This window comes from Dermacentor silvarum, chromosome 1 (assembly GCF_013339745.2).
Source record: "Dermacentor silvarum isolate Dsil-2018 chromosome 1, BIME_Dsil_1.4, whole genome shotgun sequence".
Classification (NCBI taxonomy): Eukaryota; Metazoa; Arthropoda; class Arachnida; order Ixodida; family Ixodidae; genus Dermacentor; species Dermacentor silvarum.
Genome location: NC_051154.1, coordinates 248,939,580 through 248,962,113, shown reverse-complemented (window position 1 = coordinate 248,962,113; position 22,534 = coordinate 248,939,580). Strand labels below are relative to the sequence as shown.

Sequence of the window (22,534 nt, the reverse complement as noted above, 5' to 3'; positions counted from 1 at the left end):
GTTTCCAAGAACATCTGTTTAACGTCTTCGCGTAGACCAAGACGTCTTTAGCCGTTTGAAGCGTTTGAAGCCGTTCCGAGAAGTTTTTAAGACGTTTTGTGTTTCGTGGGATGTTCCTGAGTCTTGTTCCCGAGTGTTAGACTCAGGAACATGAACAAAAATAAATGGGCGGTTAAAGTGCACAAGTATCTGTACTTGACAAGCGTGGTGGACACAGAATGCAGGAAGAGATCAAGAAAGTTGGCAACCAAGTACAGGGTAATTGAAACTGTAAATAGACAACCAGGAGTCACCAGAAAGAAAGTGAGAGAAACAGAGACAGTTAATTGGATGTTAATTGGGGAAGAAAGAACTTAGAAGGGAAAGCATGTACGATAACACAAAGGGCAGTGCCTTGCTATTTGAGGCTCGAGCCGGTTGCCTAAGGACAAAAACATATATACCGGAGCAAATATTCGAAACTAGATTAGGCATGTGGATGCTGCAGACAAAATCCGGCGACCACTCAGCAAATCCTAGTGGAATGCGAAGGGATTCACCCAGTGAGAACCGTATACGTAACGTACACAATTTCCAGAAGCGCTTGGGTTTTAAGTGGACGGAACCGTCAACCGGTCAGCAGTCGAGATAAGCAAGAGGCGTTTAGAGCACAGGTGGGAAAAAAAAAAAGCAGAAATTGATGCGACCGGATTTCTTGCATTTATAGGTAGCGGTACAAGGTAGATTTTGAAGGGGGGGGGGATATTAAGGATATGTATACAAAAATGTTAGATAAAAAAAAATCAACAGCTCTTCCGCTGCCGAGAAAATGGGGGTAAGCGAAGCTTGTGGCAAGACGACGCTGTCGCAGGCGTTCCGCTTCGCTTGCCCTAAACCACGTGCCCTAAACTCGGATTTGGCGACTCTTCGCTGACGTTTGTGCTCAACATCGCACTCCCGCAACCCGGGGTCCGCGACTCCTCGCTGAAAAAAAAAAAATGAAATTATGGGGTTTTACGTGCCAAAACCAGTTGTGATTATGAGGCACGCCGTAGTGGGGGACTCCGGACATTTGGACCACCTGGGGTTCTTTAACGTGCACCTAAATCTAAGTACACGGGTGTTTTCGCATTTCGCCCCCATCGAAATGCGGCCGCCGTGGCCGGGATTCGATCCCGCGACCTCGTGCTCAGCAGCCCAACACCATAGCCACTGAGCAACCACGGCGGGTGACTCCTCGCTGACGTTTCGCCTGGGCTTCGGAAGCCCTCACGCTAGAAGCGGACGACAAGCTTCGTTTACCCCCATTTTCTCGACAGGGGAAGGGCCGGTGATTTTGTCTCTTTGGGTCCCACGTGGGACAAGGGTAGTTCAAGGGTGCCCGAGGGGTACAGGTCCCCGAGCCCAACGTGGTATGTGCCATTGAGCTAGCTTGGATTATTTCTGCACTATCACCAGGATCGGCCCACTTTTCAGCGTGACACCACCGACACTTGTGAGCCTAAAAGCTTCGCTTAAAAAAAAAAAAAAATGTTCAGCCCTTACATCCCATGGAGATGGTTGACCAGCGAAGCTGATCGTGTTTACGTGTATCGTGTTTACGGTACGTTTACGATCGTGTTTACGGTACGTGTTTATCATAAGGTTTATCACGCGGGTGTGTTTCTGAACTGTGTTACGCAATTATGTGTCACTTTACGCGCCCCTTAATCCGAGCAATGAACACGGACACGTTTGGCGTTGGCGGGTGAACTCCCGGCGCTGTTCGCGGCGCCTTTCTTCCTACGCGAGCTGCTCCACGGGAGAACGCATGACTCGTGGTTGTACCATTGCGATGTAGGAGGGAGAATGACCCGCACGCGCACCGCAGCGAGAGGAACGACGCCACCAACCGCGCAGCCAGACGTTCCTTCTCTCCTGGCTCCCTCACACTTTGTGCGTGCGCACTCCCCGCATGCTGCGCTACGTCACATCCACGCTGCGAAAGAACCAGACGTTCCCTTTCCTCTTGCTCCCACACACTTGGCGCGTGTGCACTCCACGCCCACGCTTCGAGAGCGTATGTACAGAGCGGTCCACTGTTAAAGGGAACACCGGAGCGCGTGACTATATAGAGTTACTGTATATGGTACCAAAGGTAGGTCCCGCCATCTACTCTTTCCTCCGCCGCCTCCTCTCCTGAAACGCTTGCTCTTTTCTTTAAGCCAAGTCGACAGTGGCGCACCTAGAAAGTCCACGTTGAAGCTTTCAGGCCGGGCGCGCGCCGCCGCCGCCGCCGGCGGCGACTGCGCAGAGGACTTTCAACATGGCTCTGAGGCGGAAAAACAGAAAATGTAAAGAAGTGAAAAGCGCACGCTATCGTCGTCCAATCGGCGATACAGGAGAGAAAGAAGCGGCGTTTATCAAAGGATGGCGGTACTTTTCTTATATAGGGACTTTAGCGTGACCTCTGCTCGGCGCCACCGCCGGCAGGCGCCTGCAACGAGTTTTGCGCAGGCGCAGTGAGCGCTATGGGAGGTGCTCTTTCGTCGTTTGCAACCGTACCAACCGTACGCTGCCGCGCTTCGGATAGCAGCGAAGCAAGCCGATCACGCCTTTTTAAAGGGACACTAAAGCGAAACCAGAAGTTGAGCATTAGTGGTAGTTTATCCTTTCACGATCACAGCCATGCTATTCTTAATGCGAACCGAGTTTAATGAGCGAGAAAATAGCGAAAAACTGAAGGATAGGGGCTGACGCCCCTTCGACAGTGGCTGCCACGAGGAGCTTGTAATCGTCGATGTGGGAATAAAAACTGCAGACTCGCTCACGTTCGAAAACGGTCCCGGCCTTGTTGACAGGTTCGTTTGAAGGAAGGGCGACGTGGCGTTCTTGTAGATGGCGAGCTCGCACAATTGTGCTCGTGCCACGCGCCGGCTCTTTATTCTTTTCTTTATGGTGACGATGATGATGGCGTTAGTATTTGTGATGCATAGCGAACGAGGGTGCCATCAAAAGGAGAACGGAATTTAAACAGTGGTTCTTGTGCCACGCGCTCACAATTTCGTCTCTTCATTTTCACCGCGCTGCGCTCATAACTTTCTGCAACCATTTTTTACAGAGAATATGTATATGGCTCGAGTATGTACCGACTAGCCCAAGCCTCTACGGTCTTGTATATGGCTAGCCGATTTGTCCGTACGTCGCCTGTACGCAGAAACTGTCATCATCAGCAATGGCTCGAGCGTCGTCGTCTTCTTCCACAGCAGGCTCGTTGGCGCTCCTCGGCGCAACCGCGCGAAAGCGCTCGTGCTACTGTTCCCGCGTTCGTCGTCGTCGTGTTCAGCTGGCTCCGTTGGTGGTCATCATTCCATCGTAGAATTTCACTTTTCTTTCGTCGTAATGGGGAGGCCGCGTTTACGGGAGTATGAGCCCATTGCTTAAGAGACACATTAAAGAGAAACCGGAAGTTGAGCTTTAATGGTAGATTATCCTTTCACGATCACAGTCATATCATTCTTACTGCGAACCGAGGTTTAATGAGCGAGAAGATAGCGAAAATCAAGGATAGGTGCTGACGCCCCTTAGTATTTCCCGCACTACACATTCGTGACGTCAGAGATCACAAACGCAGCCCGATCGCGATTGGTCGAGATCGATTTATCGCTGTTAATAAAACGCAAAATGAAATACACCTTAAACGCCCATAAACAGCATTTTCCAACTTTTTAAACCGTTTCAAGCGAGGAAGTACAAGCTTAACGCAAAATAAATAAATAAAAAGGAAAAATGGCATGGCGCTATATGCGGTAGTAATAGTTTCGTTTTTGCTCCACGCATCATCGCGCGCGCCTGTTCCTCTCTACAGTGTTTGGTTGCGTGTTTCGAAAAAAAATGTCACAGTTTCGCCCTAAGGGCGAAGCAATGAATGCGATAGCAACACAGCAATGTCATACGAAGTAAGGTGAGCGGCTTTGGTAGCAATATGAATTGTAGTAAACATGAGCTGATTAAGTAAGCAGGTGTGCTGCGGCGTAAGTAGACCGACATGAAGAGAGACTCGATGACCACGAGAAGGCGCGTGTGAAACGGTGGTGTTGATGAGAAGCGCTTCCCGTGGGCAGCGCGTGCGAAGGGACACTAACTAACTGAATGAACAAGCGTAGTGTGAGCGCGCACAAAGAAACATGAATAGATCACACTGAATGACAGCAGACAACGACCGTCAAAACTCTGGCAGCAAGCGGATACGCCGCAGCGGCGAAGGTACGTGCGGTCTATCGCTTCAACGGAAACTGAGCGGCGAATGCACGGCGCATAAAGGTCAGAGCCGTGTGGAGATAAGAGACGGTGCGAGCGAGCGACGAGCGCGGTTGTTGGCAGAGTGAAAGTGTTTAGCAGAGCGTTGCTTACGCTCCGCTCCGCTAACGTTTCACGCACACCGCTGGCTGCGTGAACTGCGTTGATTTGGCTTGTTTGACAAGCGCGTCTGCCAGAGACGCCGGCCACGTGCGCTCAGCGCGACTGTAAAACGGCAAAGCAACCAGTAGACGCACCCAAACGCTCCGCTCAAATGGCTTCGTAGCGGACCGTGGGCCGCGTTCTTCGTTCCGCTGCCGATATGAGCGTTGTGCGCACGCGCATTAGCGTTCCCGCTAGCGTTCCGCTGAGCGGCTCTGCGCGAATCGTTCGGACACGATGGTATGAGCGGAGCGGACCGTGAACGCTCTGCTAAAACTGTCTTTTATCTATAGGGAACCTCACAGCGACGGCAGAATCCGGTTGAAGTGTCCATATAATTGCTATCGCAATAAAACGTTGACTTCGCGGGACACGGCCAGTAATTGCGCCGTGTGTGTAGTGTTGAGGGCTGTGTAAACGGCCCAAGGCGCTTGCTCAGGGGCAGCGGCAGTGTTGACCCGACTGTGTCTTGCCATGTGGTGCCGCGCGATGAGCCCCGGCGTTCGCAATGGCTCAGTGCTCTGCCGATGATAAAACGGCAAAAGAGCTAGAGAAACCGATAGCGTGCTCTCTGCATTTCTCGCCCTCGAATTATGTATACAATCCTGCCCTCAGAAAGTCTCTTGGCGTGCCATGGAGGCCATGGCCCTTTCGCGAGCAGCTTCAATGTCGCCTTCATCAAATCCCCTACTGACGCCCCTGCAGCAGCAAACTGGCAGCTTGGTGAGTGCTGAATGTCATTGAAAAAAGCCACGAAAAAAACTATACTGAGTACGCGCGCTACTTTCTACGCTTGTTCTATCGGGGATATGTCGCCTGGCGGCCATAGGCGGAAAGTTTTCATTTTTCCGGGGGGGGGGGGGGGGGTCTGGGGCCCGACCAGTTTTCTGAAACACACACACACACACCCTTTGCTCACAATTTTCTATTGCTCGCTTTATGGCGAAAGCCATTATATCGACACTCCAGGCAAATTTTGGCCGTTGTCGTCATCGTTATGTTCCTTATTGAATACAAAAGCCCGTAACAGTGAGCCGGAAAGGATGGCGGCTTGATCTGGGCATTATCTTCGCACGCGCTCAATATTCGGATTAGTTGTAGGTCACGTAATCAAATGCGAATTGGAAGGAATAAAGTCCCTATATAAGAAAAGTACCACCATCCTTTGATAAACGCCGCTTCTCTCTCTCTCCTGTATCTCCGATTGGACGATGATAGCGCGCACTTTTCACTTCTTTATATTTTTTTTTCCGCCTCACAGCCATGTTGAAAGTCCTCTGCGCAGCCGCAGGCGGCGGCGCGCGCCCGGCCTGAAAGCTTAAACGTGGACTTTCTAGGTGCGCCACCGTCGACTTGGCTTTCGCAAGCAAAAAGTAAAGAAAAAAGCAAGCGCTTCAGGAGAGGAGGCGGCGGAGGAGAGTAGATGGCGGTACTTTTCTTATATAGGGATTTTAGGAAGGAGAGCACACACCCTTTGCTCTCCTCTAGACTTCTCCTCTAGCCCTGCCGTAGCTGTGAATGAATGTGTGCGGCTGATGCTTATGCGACCCACGTGTCATATCTAATTGTTGGTAATCATTGGTGGGTGCAATGATAAGGGCGACCAGGGATGGCTGCTAACTTTATGCGCGCTGCCTTCCTTGCCGGGCTGTCTTTCCGCGCCCCTAGTGCCGTAGAGTTAAGAGACAGAGGTCATTGCAGATCACTGACAGATGCTGTCTGTAGTGGACATAAAAATTGGCAGATAATGATGAAGAATCTAATTTTCGGAGTTGCGGTGAATCGCGTGGCTGTACGAACAGTTCGCATGCATCTGCTGCCGACGTTCATCATAATGCTTGTGTTGTGAAAGCGAGTGTCCGAGGTTATCCCGTGAGGTACCTATTTACAAGTTTACATGGTCCGTGCATTACACTATGCTTGCTATTTTAATTTTAGGTGAATGTTTACTACAATTTATATGGCCACTATAACTAACGTATAGACTCGTGTAAGGGCCGCACTTTTTTGTCGCGATTTTGACGGACCTTTCATGGAACCGGGCCAACTGACCTCTATTTTCCAACTATATATACCCGTATGAAATTCGCCGTAAACCACCGCGATCGCCTCCTTTCGACATCCAGTCACGACGCGCGAAAGTACGCTGCGCGCGACAATTCGCTGTCGAGCCCGATCAGAATCAGCGCACGGAACGTGATTGCTTCTCGGTTGGATGTCGTTTTTTTTTTTTAAATATTGACTGTCAAGTTGGGAGTGTGGCCCTTACACAGGTGCGATCCTTACACGTATTCCTTCGTGTAGTTGTTTTCTACTTCGCTATCATTAATACTGTTTCAAATGAGATTTGTGTTCTTGCAAATGCTTATGACGTGGACTTTTTCTGTACTGATAAAAAAAAGAGCGTACCGACTGCTCTGGCAATTACACAAAAATTTTGTGCAGTTTCTTGTGCTAGCGTTACTTTGAAAAAAGTTCAGGTTTTTGGTTTGATCTATGACCCCTATGGGCAAGTCCTTGCAAGAGCACTTTTAAAGCAGTTCTGTAAGCTCCTGCTATCCTACTAAAAAGGGGCTGTATGTTAGTTTCTGTTTACGGAAACAGAGTGGCATGTGGGGCCTAGCCAATTGTCAGTACTGTTACATGTCAGATTAATACTCAAAAACGCTGGCACCACACGGTCACAAGGTGTACCAGGCCTGAATATGTATGAGTCTAAACAACATTTGGGGTTTTAATTATAATTTGTTTTCAAGGTAAACCCTAGGTTTTGAAGGTCGCCTAGGTGTATATCAGAATAAACATCACAACCTTCTGCTCATCCAGACACAGCTCTAAAAAAAGGACAGCAGTAATCTGCTTCTTTGATTGAATAATCCCTGGTAACAAACACTGCTGTAATACAAAAACCAGAGCTGGGCAGTATTAAAGGGACATGTATCTAAGATGCTATTATTGAGTAATGTGTATCTGTTTCGAAATACAGACAGATGTAAGGTATCAGCCATTCTAAGACAATATTTTTTTAGGAGTGTATTTTACTGTGATACCAGATACAATGACAAGATAAGCCAACAAGAATGTTTGGGTGTTAAGTCACTTTGAGAGGAAACACTCGATGCACCACACTTTGCACCAGAACCTCTTACACTGTGCACCTTTCCTCATGTCCTGGACGAGCATCGGAAGCATGTCCTCTTTTGAAGACCTGCCCCAATGCTGTCAATTCGTACTAACCATTTATGGATTTCTAATTCTTGCATTTTGAGTGCAAGCTTTAAATGAGCTAATAAAAGGTGTTGGTTGTAAAGATTTTCCACTTGTAGTGAGTCAAGCCTAAGACTACATGACTGTAAGAGCCACTGTGAAGTGGAATTGCATCCAATATATACCTTTTCTTTTCCAGCCCATTCACATGATATTTGTGTTGCAGCATTTCCTGCGTGTTGTGCCTGTTACGATTGCTGCGAGTCCCATAGACAGAAGATGCAGTAAAAGGGTGCCCCACTGCATTTTCAGAATGGATTGCAGCACCTGTGTGTTCTATTCTCATGAGATTTTTCGCCATGTGCTGTTTTGTCATTGTGCTGCTTTGGCTAGCTGTTTGTTCTGTGTGGTATTTCGTCACATGCTGTTCCATTATGGTTCCAAAATTTTAACTATGAGAGCCAATGGGAGTCACTGTGTCATCACAAGAATTTCAAATATTGGAGTCTAAGCTTAATAGTGATGATCTTGGTGTGCTGCAGGGTAACGGAACGGAGAAACTGAAACAAATGTTATAAATACTAAATTTTGTTCCTTAAATACACCATATTCAAACTTGCTGTTGCAACTGACTACTTCATCATACTCCAGCCAGTCCTGTCGAAAGAGAGAGAGAGTTTGATGGTTAAAACTTTTTATAGACTGAAGACACTAAGTATGCCTAGAAACAGCATCAAAGTAAGGCTGATGAAGTAAGGTTCTCTCAAGGTGATGACACCTTGAGAGAACTTCAAACCTTAAATGATGGAGTTGAACACATGAAAGCAGCTCCCAGCAGGGTGTCGAACTAAAAAGCTTTCAGCTTCGGTTCAAGTTCAGGCTTCTGCATATTTCCCTGTTCGGTTCAGGTTGACCTCCAGACTCACGAATTTATTTGAGTGAAAGGTAGTTTGTTTGTACTTTGTTTCTACTTTTACATGACACAGACTTATGTACCACTGGTGTCTTTAATACATATTATGCAAGAAATTAAGTACACTGCAACTCGAGGTGCGCAAACATGCCATGATTTGTTTTTGAAGGCCACACTGCCCGATGCGTTGAAAACACTTAGTTCCATTTATAGTTGCACCTGCAAACTGCCTTGCATCTGCGTGCACATCTTGCCTCTTGAGACTGAAGGACCAGTGAGGGACTAATATATTAATATTTGGCAACGACAAAGGCCTGTGCAACAGGCATTGCCCTTAAAAAATATGTTCTGTTCTGTACAGCCTGCAACTGAGTTCTTCTTCTTTCTGGGGTTTTACGTGCCAAAACCAGTTCAGATTATGAGGCACGCCGTAGTGGAGAGCTCTGGATTAATTTTTACCACCTGTGGTTCTTTAACGTGCACTACAACTCAAGCATACGGGTGTTTTTTCATTTCGCCTCCATCGAAATGCGGCCGCCACTGCAACCGAGTTCTAACGACGCACCACTGCAAGTTCTATTTCGAAGCGTTGGAACTTGTGACACTGCGACATGTTGTGTAATCACACTATGACGTTTCTTGCATAAGTATTTTAATTGACATGCCCATCACATTATGGGCTTTCACTCGGTTTTGTAGTTTGCTGTATAATTGCTGTAGATCAATAATGTTGTGGTCATGCTCACTGCACCGAAAAAGCAGCTACCAAGGATGTGTTTCTTCTAGTTTAGTTGTCGCATTTCACAAAGTTACATCAACCTACAGACCTAGTATCACCCCAAGTACTTGTATATCGGGTAGATCAAACTTGTACCACAGTGAAAATTCTTTGGAGTTCTAAATAAAAATATTTATTTCTTATTCACGTGCATATATCTGTAGATTCAACGGTAAGCTTTCCCTTTCTCTTACTGTTGTTGTCACATGAAGCATTGTCACATCACACATGACACTAAGCAGAACTGGAAAGAATGTCAGAAGTTTTAATGCTATAGGTTTGTCGTGAGTATAGTTGGGGGATCAGAACTGTAGCTCAGCCGACCGCAGACAGCATTAAAAAGAGCAAGAAGAGGAACTTGAACAGAATTATTCCAGTCCATTTGCTACAGCAAGATGTGCGAGCATGTGTAAAACACCCGCATTTTTCGTCGCATAAAGGGAAGCTTTGGTTGGACAAAAATTAACATAATGAGTGGCAGAACTGAGTCGAAGTTATCTGAAATTATTTGAGTCTTGCCTGTAGCATGGGAATCGTGGCCGGCTAGAAAGGCTTTGAGCCTTTGTCCGTTTCCCCTATGACATGCCCTAGCAGAGGGTCCAACGGGCCTTCTGAACTGTTAGTCAAAGCGTTTGAGAACGGTTTCTCCAACAGGGTTCGTACAGGTTCCCAAGGCAAAAATTCAAGGATATTCCAGGACTTTCCAGGACCTGTCACAGGTTTTTCAAGGACTCAGAGCGGCATCCAAAGTAGGATTTCTTTACTCTAACATTCCCAAAAATGACTTGTTTTATTGCACTTACAATAAATAAATGTATGTCACAATTATAATAAAACGTCTAGCCTTGATAACTTCTCAAGATCACAACACAAAATGAATGCTTACAACAGCAGCTGAGATTTCTCCAGTATAGACTTGGTAAAGTTCACCAAAAATATTCAAAACATTCAGCATAGGGTTATTGCGCTAAAATCAAAAGAAATAAATGTATATCCCAATGATGTTAGTAATGTGTAACCTTGATAACTTTGCAAGTTCACAACAATACCAAAGAAAAGGAAGTTCACAAAACACACTGAATGCTCCCAACAGCTACTCTGACTTCTCCAGCATTAACTGGTCAAGTTTACCGAACATTTCCAAACTATTCAGTGTAGCCTTGCTACACATCCATTATATTATAAAAAATAGATTTACAGTATATTGCAATTTTGTAAAACATGACGGTTTCTCCAAGAAGTTTGGGTTCAGTTACAAGATGGCAGAAAAATAATGGTTCGTTTCGGTTGTGGTTCAGCTGAAAATAAAGGTTCAGTTCTAGTTCGATACAACACCCTGGCTGCTAGGCTATGAGGGATGCTGTAGTGGAGTGCTCTGGTTTCATTTTTATTATAGTTCATGCAACTTGCACAGTAATTTGTGTGCACAGATATGCTATCATTATCACATGCCTGCGTTTGGCTATTCATGTCCACAGTTAATTCGTGGTCACACAGCTTTGCAGTTTTAAAGTTTCCCTATGCAGTCTGCGCAGTTTGGAATCAACCTGCTTGTAGGACTGTTAAATAATAAATGTTCTTGTCTAAGCTTTTTCTCTATAATCAAACTGCCAATTAATTTGTGACTGAGAGAGTTCCAGCAATAAACATTTGCCAGTTCTGAGATAAGTGGAACTATACTTGCTGTGGTGTGCTGGTAAGAAAAAAATGGCAGTAATATTAAACCATAACATAATTTGTTTGTTTTACTTGTAAAACTGAAAACAATGTAGTGTGATAATCAGCATCTGATACATTTACAAGCCAATGGCCAATAACAGTTTTCAGCGGGCCGAACAATGAAACTGCGGAAAGATTTGGAGGAAAGCATTTAAACATCATAGATACAACAGCAAATATCTGTACCAGATTTAAGAGTCGGTGTATTTTGTATCTGTGCCTAAATTAAATTTTTTACAGCTTTCTTTTATTTACATCTAAGATACAATTTCAGGGTATCTTGGCCAACCGTGACCAAAACGCACTGTTTACTTTTATAAAAGTCAGCCTGCCCCCCTGCACTGACAAGTACAGCCTCCCACATTTTTAGCTACCACGCAAGCGTCCATTACGCGTCATTTTAGCGCCTTTAAGCGGCAATAATCAGCGAGGCCGGCAGAAGTACTCTCAAGTGCACTAAGCACTCTCCTGTGCAAGAGTCGTCTAATGCGATGTTCCCTTCAGGACGACCTACGACCATATTATATTGTTCTCGCGTGATATAGCTAAAAATGCAGAAGGCTGTACATCCATTGTAAACACGGAGGCAACCGAGGCTGCTGAGGAAAGCATGGACACGTCATCACGTGATGAAACAAGGCAGCGCTCACAGGATTGCCACGAAAAGGGTCAATAACTGCATTTATACTTGAAGCACTTGAAAAATTCTTGCGGCAGGAGATTAGTGAGGCAGCCATCTTTTAATAGGGTTTTCTATTACTCATTAGAAAAGTGTTTCAGGGCCCCGTTAAGCTTTCCAGATAACAGCATAGTTTTAGTTTCAAATCTATTTATCTGTTGCGAGTTGGCTGGACAAGTGCTCTAAAAATCACTGCCACTGCTACCTCTGGAGTTATTTGGCCACTCTTCAACAGTTACAGATGTACAGAATGTGATAAATTGAACATGCAATAATGAAATATCAAACAATATTTATTGATCTAAATTTCGAATTTGCTTTTAAAAAGCAAGAAAGCGAAGGGAAAGTAGAGTTCTCATCAGACTCCACATACTAAAACATGACAACATCTGCACAACAGTCATACGCGTTACATAAAATTGAAATTTAACAATAAAACAGTAACCCACCAGTTTCTAAGCCATCAGGCTGGCATTTTAATTTCATCTGCACATATTTAAACAGGTGCAGCAACAATATCAAAATAATTCAGTGATATCAGTAACTTTGACAACACAAGCCTCTCTCATATGGATAGAGAAAAGAAGTCAGTCTTCTTCCACCTTGCTTTTTTGTACAAAATACCTGCAGGCACTGGTCTCATAAAACAAATAATGCATGTACATACAAGATCTAACACTCTTAATAAACCACAGTGCAAACAGGACAACACAAGAAAAAGATGGGAGGACAATGCGCTGTGCACGTACAGGCTCTTCTCAAAGAGACTGACATTGAAAAGGAGCCAGGATACTACTGCGTGAAAATTATAAGCTTTTTTTTTTTTTTTTTTATAAGATCGCTTGGATCAGAATGTGTCAGTGTTGCTTCTATTGCTTTGTACAACACTGAATTATGTTCTATGAAATCTTTTGTATGATATAGATCTCTTGTCATGATGGCTTCTCTGTGCATGCTCCTTATGTCTGGGCTCTTATAAGCTGGGGCATGATGTAATAAAGATGGCAGTTGAGACTAGCACCTTGTCCTCTCTTTCTTGTGTTGTCCTGTTTGTGCTAAGGTTTATAATGAATATTCACGAACTAGCTCGTCAATGCATTCTGCTAACCCAACACTGCTCTTTGTCGTCTTTGTTACTTTGCCCTATCCTTGCTGTGAAAGAGGATAAAGCTCTTAAATGACCTTAGCAGGACAAACAGGGAGATTTGAAAAATAGTTTACATGGAAAAGTAACTAGCACCGAACAAGAAACAACTTTTGCTGTTTCACAGACAGACATGTGATGCACCCTAGACCAAGTTTAGATGGTGAGCAGAAAGCGAGGTGTGTGCGTGTGACAATTACCTGCACTATAAGTGCAGCATGAAGCTTGATTCCAAAAAACGTCTTGATATATGCTTCTGCACACATGTGATTTTTGTCCTTTGTGTACACGTCATCCAGATCCCCTCTCACTGTAGTAGTACCATTAATTTGAGCATATAATTTTTAAGCACTAGTCCGGACTTTCCACAATACCTTAAAGAAAAAAGAAAGCAATGCAAAATTTGACCATGCTTTGATTCCAAGCACTGCCCTCGCTCAAGAGCTCACAATAATGAAAAAGAGGGTGGTGCTCAAAGTCTTGTTAGCATGTAAATTAGCCTCTTAGGATCACCTGAGATCACTACAGCAGCAATTAGATTACAGCATGCCTAGGGGGATCAGGAGCCTGTCCTGAAGGCAGCATCCAGTCGCTGTCGCAGACGATTGGCAACATCTTTGAAAGGTGTCTGGCTCTCGGATGCGGTGACAGGAATCGAGCAGGCTCGACGAAACCGTGGGGCTGCCATGAGCATGTTCTGGCCCAGGGCAAAGCTACTCGAACAGAGCCAGTAGAGGGACACATCCTGAATGTTGTAAAGAAAAGAGGGGTCGCTGCTGGCTAATTTGCACAAGTGAATCTGGCTCAGGAGAAACGAGAATAATAAAGCCATGCAGGTGAGTTTCTATGCCTTAACCACCGTGGTAGCTTAGTGGCTATGATGTTGTGCAGCTGAGCATGAAATTGTGGGTTCGATCCTGACCACGAAAAAAAAACATCCCCCGCCCAAAAAAACAAACTCTGACAGCAGAAAGCTTGCTTACGGATATCTGCTCAATGTTGCACTTCATAAAAAAATTATCTACCTAGACGTTTGTGATAGTTTAGGTTGTAGGAGCGCTCCACGTTCTCCCATCGTGCAGCCCGATATGCGCTGTCATGAAGTCATGGCGAAGTATGATACCACGCACACAGTCTTGGCTCCACAATGCTGTCAGTTTAGGCTGTGCTGTGGAAAATCAGTTTACAGCTTTATTGGCTTTATGCCCATACATGACCTTACACCAATTTGTCCAATAAGTGTGCACATAAACTGTGTAGGTATTCGCGGTAGGACCAAAACTTCGCTTCACGATCTGTAGTACTGCTGTGTGTTGGGCGTCTTCCGAACTCGGATAACATTTTCACAACAGCGGACAAGGACAAATGAGAAATGTAGAGACCATGATGCGTGTCACGGTTTCTACGTCTCCCTTTTGCCCTTGTCTACTGGAGCTAAAATGTTATCCTACTCCGCTTCCCTCATGTGGCCATCAGTCTGGCCCCCTGTGCGTGTTACCTCACACCAAATCTTCGACGTAGTCTACGGGGTTGAATGTATCAAGGGAGAGTCTGGCGAGTTTCTCGCGATGGCTTGCCGCCCGTCACCATACTAACTCGTACAATAAACAATTGTACGATCGTTCCTCGTACAAACGTTCCTCGTACAATAAACAATTGGAATAACCTCTCCAACGAAGCTCTAACCCAAAAATCTTTGGTGTCCTTTGAAGAGCGTTTATTTTAAATGTGCCGTGTCCTTCTAATACTGACTTGTTATTGTCTGTTCTTTCTTTTTTGCCCAAATGTATGTTTCTTATAAAATGTACCGCTCTGCTATGGTCTAACTAGACCGCAGTATTCATAAATAATAATAAATAAATAAGTCTATGCCCACCCACCCCCATAAATAAGGAACTTCACTGCCATCGGCTAGGTCTAAGTAGCGCTGCTTCTCGCTTCGTTGGGAGTGTGTGACCACAGCTGCAATTTGGTGCCCAATTGACCAAACTCTCTTCACAGCAGCCATACGCACTCCGAAAGCTGAGGAATCACCTCAAAAACACATCAGCAACAGTCTGAATGGCAACAACTTTGTTTACCGCCCTGGTGCTTGCGACATTAGTTCCAGAAATCAAGCGACCCACTTTGCGGCGTCCGACATTTAAATAACTGAGCAGATCCGAAATATCAGCCGTCCAAAAAATTGGTTGGTGACTGTAGTATCTTTGCAGCCAAGTGAATAGCACTTTATAAGATGGGCCATGATCAAACATCGATGACAGCTATGTTCGTCACCACCGCTTTAGCAAAAATTTCACTTCCTTTTCCTTTCGGCGCAGACACCCAATAGTCATATTAAATTGTTGCAACCAATAACGTCGCATAGGAACATTGTAGTAAGCAGTTTATAAATGCGGAGCATTTCTTGGCAAACATTTGCCACTTTGAAAGTATCTATCTATCTAGCCGCCTATGTCTTGGTGCTCTCATGGTTGTTTCTTTTAATTTGCTATGTACCAAAATGCGTGTCATGTAAGTCATGAACAGCTGCCTATGTCTTGGTGCTCTCATGGTCGTTTCGTTAACTTAGTAGGTACCAAAATTGGCATAGTATGACAAGAGTGTATGAAAAACATAAATGACAGATCATGCGTGTCATGTAAGTCATGAAACATCTGCCTATGTCTTCGTGCTCTCATGGTTGTTATGTTAACTTAGTAGGTACAAAATTGGCATAGTATGACAAGAGTGTATGAAAAACATAAATGATAGGTCATGACATGAATATCATGATGTGTGTCACGTAGGTCATGAAACAGCCGCCTATGTCTTCGTGCTCTAATGGTTGTTCCATTAACTTGGTATGTACCAAAATTGGCACAGTATGACAAGAGTGTATGACAAACATAAATGATAGGTCATGACATGCATGTCATGTAGGTCATGACACAGCCGCATACGTTTTGGTGCTCTCATGGTCGTTTCATTTACTTTGTAGGTACCAAAATTGGCATAGTAAGACAAACATAAATGATAGGTCATGACATCAATATCATGACATGCGTGTCATGTAGGTCATGAAACAGCTGCCTACGTCTTGGTGCTTTCATGGTCGTTTTGTTAACTTGGTAGGCTTCCCGCACACTGCTTTGCATAACATCGATTCCCACAGGGCGTGGGATCCACCCGGCTTTTTTTTTACCATAGAACTCACACAAAAGTTCACGGCATATTGTTAAACATCATGAACAACGTGAACCGAGTGCATATTCTTAAACACCATGAACAACGTGAACCGAGTAGTGTTAAAACTGGTAAGGTTATACCGTATTTGCTCGCATAATAGACACTTTTTTCCTGAAAATTATGCGCAAAGTTGGGTCCGTTCATTATGCGGGGTAAAATTTTGAGTGATTTTTTTTTCCCCGTGGCCACCTCTAAAGAAAGTCTCAGTTTTGCCCGAAAGGTGAACAATCAATTGTGATAGCAAATGCGTAGACAGCTACACGAAGTAAGAATAATAGTTTTATCGGCCGTATGAACTTGCAAACATTTGCTAACTATGCAAATTAACAAGCATGGTGTCAGCATGCGCAGACAAACATGAAGACATCACACTTGATGACACTCGCTGTCAAAACGTTGGCGTGAGGAAGCGCGGCATCAACAGCGAGCGAAGTGACATTCGTGCTGTGTATCGTTTCAATGTAAACTGAGTGGTGAGAACGGTACATGCACAAAGGTATAAGCTGCCATCGCACCTAGACTTGGCCCCCGACGCAGATCGCTTTCAAGATAGTTGCGCGGGGCCGTGCAATGCGCAGTTGCTGCGCCGCCCTCCCTTTATCCCGGCGCCATGCACGCTACGGAATACGGTGCGTTTGCTCCTCGCATTCCTCCCTCGAACGCGGGAGATTGTGGCGCGATCGTCGGCGCCGATGGCAAAAATGCTCCTGGAGTGTCCATATAATTGCTATCGTAAAAAAGTAGGAAACACACGGTACGATTCAGCGTCCAACACGGCTTCCGATACAATCGTAGCCACCGGACGCCATATCGGACACTGAATCATACCATGTCTCTCCTACTTCACGGCAGCAAGTTCAGGGTGCATTCATTATGCGAGGAAAAGAAAAAACACACTTCTTGATCGGAAAAGTGGGGGGTGCATTCATTACGAGAGTGCGTTCATTATGCGAGTAAATACGTTAAGTGGTTTTGATGTCTGTCTTTGACTGTACAAAGTTTTGGCTGTTCAATGCACTTGCAATACATGTTTTTGATGACAGTGTATATTTTTTTTTCCTGCAAGAAAACTTGCAATGTACATTTTTTCACATCGAAAGTGTTGTCTACATCTTTACTGAAGACACTCAAGTTCGTTGCTGGTACTGTACAAGCAAACAGGCAGGGCACTTCCCGATGGTACTATACCTGCACTGACAGTTTGGACAGAGCGCATGTTTCTGTTTTGTCAAGGGCGCAGACACGCGAGATATGCGAGTTGCGAGAGAAAATTCAGGAGACTGTGCCTAGGTACTACGCAGGACTGAACTCTTTGCTCCGTTTGTCCCATAGAGTTTCTTACCATAATACCCAGAGGGTAATCCGGCGCCACCATCTATAGGAGTTTCCTAGAGGCGCTGTGCCGTCATGGGAATAACGGGATATGTGTCTGCGAGGCTTGTGTTGACTGGTGTTATGCGAGGCTTTGTCTAAACCGGAGATATGGCTACACAAATGATCTACATAATACGGTTCTTGAAATAAAATCTACATAAAAGGCTTTCCATTCACCCATATTACATCTCTCAATAAAGTTTACTCACCTACAATGCAGAATGAAGTGAAGATAAGCAAGAACAGACGACTAGTTGTTCCAAAGTGAGCGCTAACTTTGTCGTCTGTCTTCCAACTTTAGCGGTGAGCTGATCCTTTCCATGTTTCAGATAATTGCACGTCCAATAATAAGTCCTCAAAACTGAACAAAACATGTTTTTGTGCAATAACAAAGCTAACACAGTTTTTATGTGCTGTTTCAGCAGGAAATGAATCATTGTGACAGACGGAACGGTGCTAGCCAGGCGCGTCTTCGAGGCGCCCTGGCTCTCTGAGAACGATGCCAATCCGAAGTCACAATATACTGGCATTCCCATGCATGCCACAGTGCAACAGTGCCAGATTTGCCTCTAGGTAACAGAGTGAGGAACTCTATGGTTTGTCCCTAGCCAAGGTGCACTACGCGACCGTGAATAAATGCTCCGGAAAAAGCTTTCTTTCTGCTCATGGTTTAGTGGCGTAGCGGTGAGAGCACTACACTCGTGATTGGGAGAGGTCTGTAGTTCGAATCGCATGTTCGACGGGCTTTTCTCTTTAATCTGCATTATTTTATAATTTGCCCCTTTGACTACTGCAGTAGTTCTTTAGCTATGCTTCACCACCAGGCCTGACATGGAGGGTTCATGCTAAGGGGAGCGAAGTGCGCGGGGGAGGGGGGAAAGGCGGTTAGGTAGGTACCACTTTAGCGGCTTGCAGACCAATAAATAATGACACGTTGTTACGACGAATTTGTTGTATTGTATGCTTCGCCGCAACAGATTTGGTATCGGTCACTGGGATGCCATTTGGATGGAAGTTAAGCTCCAGTTCTGACGTAGTGCGCACTGCCATCAGCTAGGGACGAATAGAGCAAAGCGCCTTCTCCGTAGTAGTACCTAGGCGCACTCCCCACATTTCTTTCTCCCAACTAAAACATGTGCACAAGCGTCGGGAAAAGGCGGGACAGCTCTCGCGTGTCTGCGCCCTTGACAAAATGGTAATACGCAGACAGAGCATGTCATAGAGAACAATGTTACCTGCCTCTGTGCAGTAGAACACTGCATAGTGGCACAGCAATGGATGTTATGCTACACAAAAATGAAGCTTCTGGCAAAATGATTCCCTTTAAGAATGCAAGCAAAGTGGGCAAGGAACAGCAACGGAGGTTGTGCTGGACCTTTACGCACAGCTAAGATGGGCGACTAAGAGTACAAGAGAAGAACGAGCACACTCACAGCAGGCACGATCCATGCAATGGGCACGGTGACAAGTGCCGCACCCCTGGTGAAGTTTGTGATCCACCTCCGCAGGCTGGCCATGTGCTTCTGCCTTTGCAGGACATGAAACTACACAAGCAAGGACATATAGCTAGTAGCATATCACCGTGAGAAACCAAGCTCTTTCAGTCCACTGATAACATATGAGCCTGCTCACTTTCAGTGTTTAGCACTTTGAAATGAAGCAAGACCTTCAATTTTTTTTAGAGATGATAAAGCAGTGCATGGCAAGTAAATTATTTGTGTCACTTAATAAAAATAACACCAAGAGCAGAATTGAGGAGCCTTATTATTACTATTCCTCAAGTTCATTGAGGCTGAGCTCTTCTGTCTAACCAGTGTGTAACCAAGGAAGGAGGGCATGCTGCGTTTTGCCACTCACGCTCAATGGCACGATGTTAGCCCATGTTTTGCTGACTTGCATCTTAAATAATTATGAAAATAAGTGCATTACAGTAGCTTACTAACTATTCACACACTGGTCTTTCACCTGCATCCACCTTGCCTGTTGAGGGACCAGTGAGGGACTAATGTATTATAAGATTTGGTAACGACACAGGCCTGTGTCACAGGCATTGCTCTTACAAGGATGTTCTGTATGCACAGCCTGCATCCGAATTCTAACGACACACCCATGCAAGTTACGTTATTTCAAAGGGCTGAAACTTAAATACTATCAAATTTCCTTTTTTCGTAAGCATTTGAATTAACGCGCCTATCACGTTACGAGCTTTTGCATCATTTCATAGCTCGCTGTATAGTTGACTTAGATCAATTATTTTATGGCCATGCTGCACTGCAACCAGTCTTGGTTGCTCAAAAATGAACAAAATAATGAGCATCAGAACTGAGCTGAGGTAAGTTATTTGAGTCTTGCATGTAGCAAATGAGTTGTTTGCAGACTACGCAAGCCTTTGTCCAATGTTTCCTCTCAGATGTGCCCTAGCCTAGGTCCAAAGCAGTGTTGCCAAATTTTTAAAAACCTGTTGCTAAAGTCAGACAAGTCGGTTAAATTCCGCTAAATCTTGTTGCAAAGTTGCTAAAATTGTTGCTAAAGCTTTTACTCAAATATTAAGTAACGTAGGAATTTTAGAACACTACAATATAAACTGATGCGGTGAAAGTCACCTGCTGACACATTTCACCTTTGTCTAATGTCCATGCAGGTGAGGAATAAACAGTGAATTACATAACAATGGACAATGACAGCTGAAATCAACAGTTCAATATTCTGCGTTTACCTTAAGATTGTGAGGTAATAAATGCAGCTTGATTGAAATGAAAACGGACCGATCTGATTTTCCTAGCACGAAAAGGCGATTGGTCCACATCACGGTGGTAGAATAGAAGAGGTGGCCAAACGAAAACTGCAAACATGTCACTGAACCTGTCGAGTTCCTATAGCAGTCGCCAGGGGGCGACAGAGGTTTTATGGGCTCAAAGACGTGCATCACAAGCTTTCGCTGTGCTTTAAAAGGTTGGTTATTATCGCAAATTTGTGGCTTGAAAACATTGTTTCTGTTTTCAATAGCTTGTAGAGGCTGTCTGCTGGCCTTGCCCACAAAAATGAGGGTATCAGGATCTATGGAGCTTAAAAACTTCTAATCGGATCGGGTAATCTCGACAAGACTGACACAAAGCGCCGATCGTATGGGACGCGCGTTTATTTTTGTGGAAGCGTGAAAAATCTTTCCAGCCAGTATACAACGTAAAAAAATAATTGGTTTTCAGACATTGTGGGTAGCATTGGGCTTATGGGCGTAGTTGATTCATGATCGCCTGGCTGTAACTAAATTTCACTGTTGCGCGGTCACCAAATGTTTAATTACTGTTCAGCTCCCTTCAGGTGCCATTCAGGCGCCTTGGCCAGTAGCGTCAGATGGCAAGTGTAAACGTGCACGCGCCTACGAAATGCTGGAGACTAAACAACGGGAGTAGACGCCGTTCTATCTAGACAGAGCGGTGCCGCTGTGCCTTCGTGTTCGTGGCGGGCCACTCGATATCTGAGCAGCAACGAACAGAAACGGCGTAAAACACGTCCGTTGTAGACGCAGCGCAGTGGACTTCACATGGGATGCACACTGCAGACAGATCGCGCACGCTGAAGCTTCTACAAGGAATATCCCGGTGGCGCAGAAAGTGTCGATGAACTTTGCTTTTTAAATCAGCCGGTCCTCCCAGTGATCTAATCTTTCAGTGACGTGCTTGGAAACTCGATTTCTTCACCCAACGTTTTTCATTAATAATATATATATATTGGTCATCACGCCAATAGTAGTTTTGCAAAGACAGCAACTACTGTTTCTGCATAGTCGTATATGCTAATAAAGGAGTGTTTAGTAATATTGTAATGAGGAAGAGGAAATCAACGTACTCAATCGTGAACATATAAAAAAGATATTCATTTCAAGCGTGGTTCATTTGTGAATGACGCATTAGTCACTGTATAGTTCTCAGAACAAATCTGTATCCGGCAAAACAAATAAAAAAAAACACAATCGAATAAACAAGGAATAAACGACTTGTCTGAAGTCCTGCTACATGTGTAAATCCGCGAGAAAAGTCCATTTTAAACGACGGTAACTATTCAGTGGTACTGAAGATCTCCCTGGTGTACAACAGCAGGACATAAAGCATTTTTCTTAAAAGTCGGAGACGTAAAAATACCATTTGAATGCTCACGACGCCCGCCGGCTACGTACTTTCAAGTACGGTGGAGCAGAGAAGTGAGCCTAGACTACCCCTGCTGCTACCTCACGCAAAGCGGCCGCAACTCGAGAGCCGTTGCGTCATGCGCAACGCATTGGCGGAGCGGCGCCATTTGGCCACCTCTCCGATTCTACCACCGTGGTCCGCATTGTCTCTGTGAATTTTATAGCTCTCAGGGCTCCCAAAAGGAGAGCTAAATTCCATGACACACGCTTGGTAGCATGTTAACACTGGCGATGTCAATTACAGGACATCTATGTAGGTCAAATACTACGCTTCCGCCCCTTGATGTACCTGAAAGTTCTGTTCAGCAGTTGGCCAATGAAACTGCCCACGCCGGCAAACGCCCGCTTCCTGATAATGGCAGAAAACGAAACTTCGGGGAGCTAGCGTCGGGCCGGCTGGAGTGCCTGCACGGCGGCAGGCATGCACGGTGACAGCCGAAAGTAAGGGAGCTACGAGGGAGGGCGAGGGGAGCCACCGAAGCGGTGGAGTTGCTGAGGCGAAATCCGCTTACCTTGTCGCCCTCCTCCCTCACATTCCACGGTCTCCGTGTGCACTCTTCACCGTGCTGTGCCGGCGCCGCCCGCTCCCTGAAGTTTCGTTTACTGCCGTTATCGTGAAGCGAGCGTTGGCCGCCGTTGGCAGTTTCGTGGCCCTCACTCGCTATGCGCGTCGTGATATTTCAGGACTCGCACTCAAGATTCTGGTTTCAGCCTGACTGGCTGTTCGTTCGCACCACGTGCCCTTCTCCTCCACTTTGTCTCTCTTTCTTCCTCGAGCACTCCTTGGGGCGCCCGTTTGAGGGGAGCGTTTGCCGTCTCCGCTGACTTCCGTACTCCCAGGCAGCCGCACTGTAACCGGTATTTCGTTTCCCGCAACTGCACTA

General features: G+C 45.4%; 1 protein-coding gene across 1 annotated transcript in view; it reads right to left on the bottom strand.

The window, feature by feature from the left end:
- Nucleotides 1–10,547: 10,547 nt before the first annotated feature.
- Nucleotides 10,548–22,534, bottom strand: part of LOC119437029 (cytochrome c oxidase assembly protein COX18, mitochondrial) — a 30,217-nt gene continuing 18,230 nt past the window's right edge. Inside the window, exons 4-5 of the mRNA XM_037704088.2 lie at nt 18,895–19,005; nt 10,548–13,604 (exon numbers count right to left, since the gene is read on the bottom strand). Coding sequence (XP_037560016.1) covers nt 13,419–13,604; nt 18,895–19,005 — 297 coding nt within the window. The 3' untranslated portion in view covers nt 10,548–13,418. The remainder of the gene's footprint in view (nt 13,605–18,894; nt 19,006–22,534) is intronic.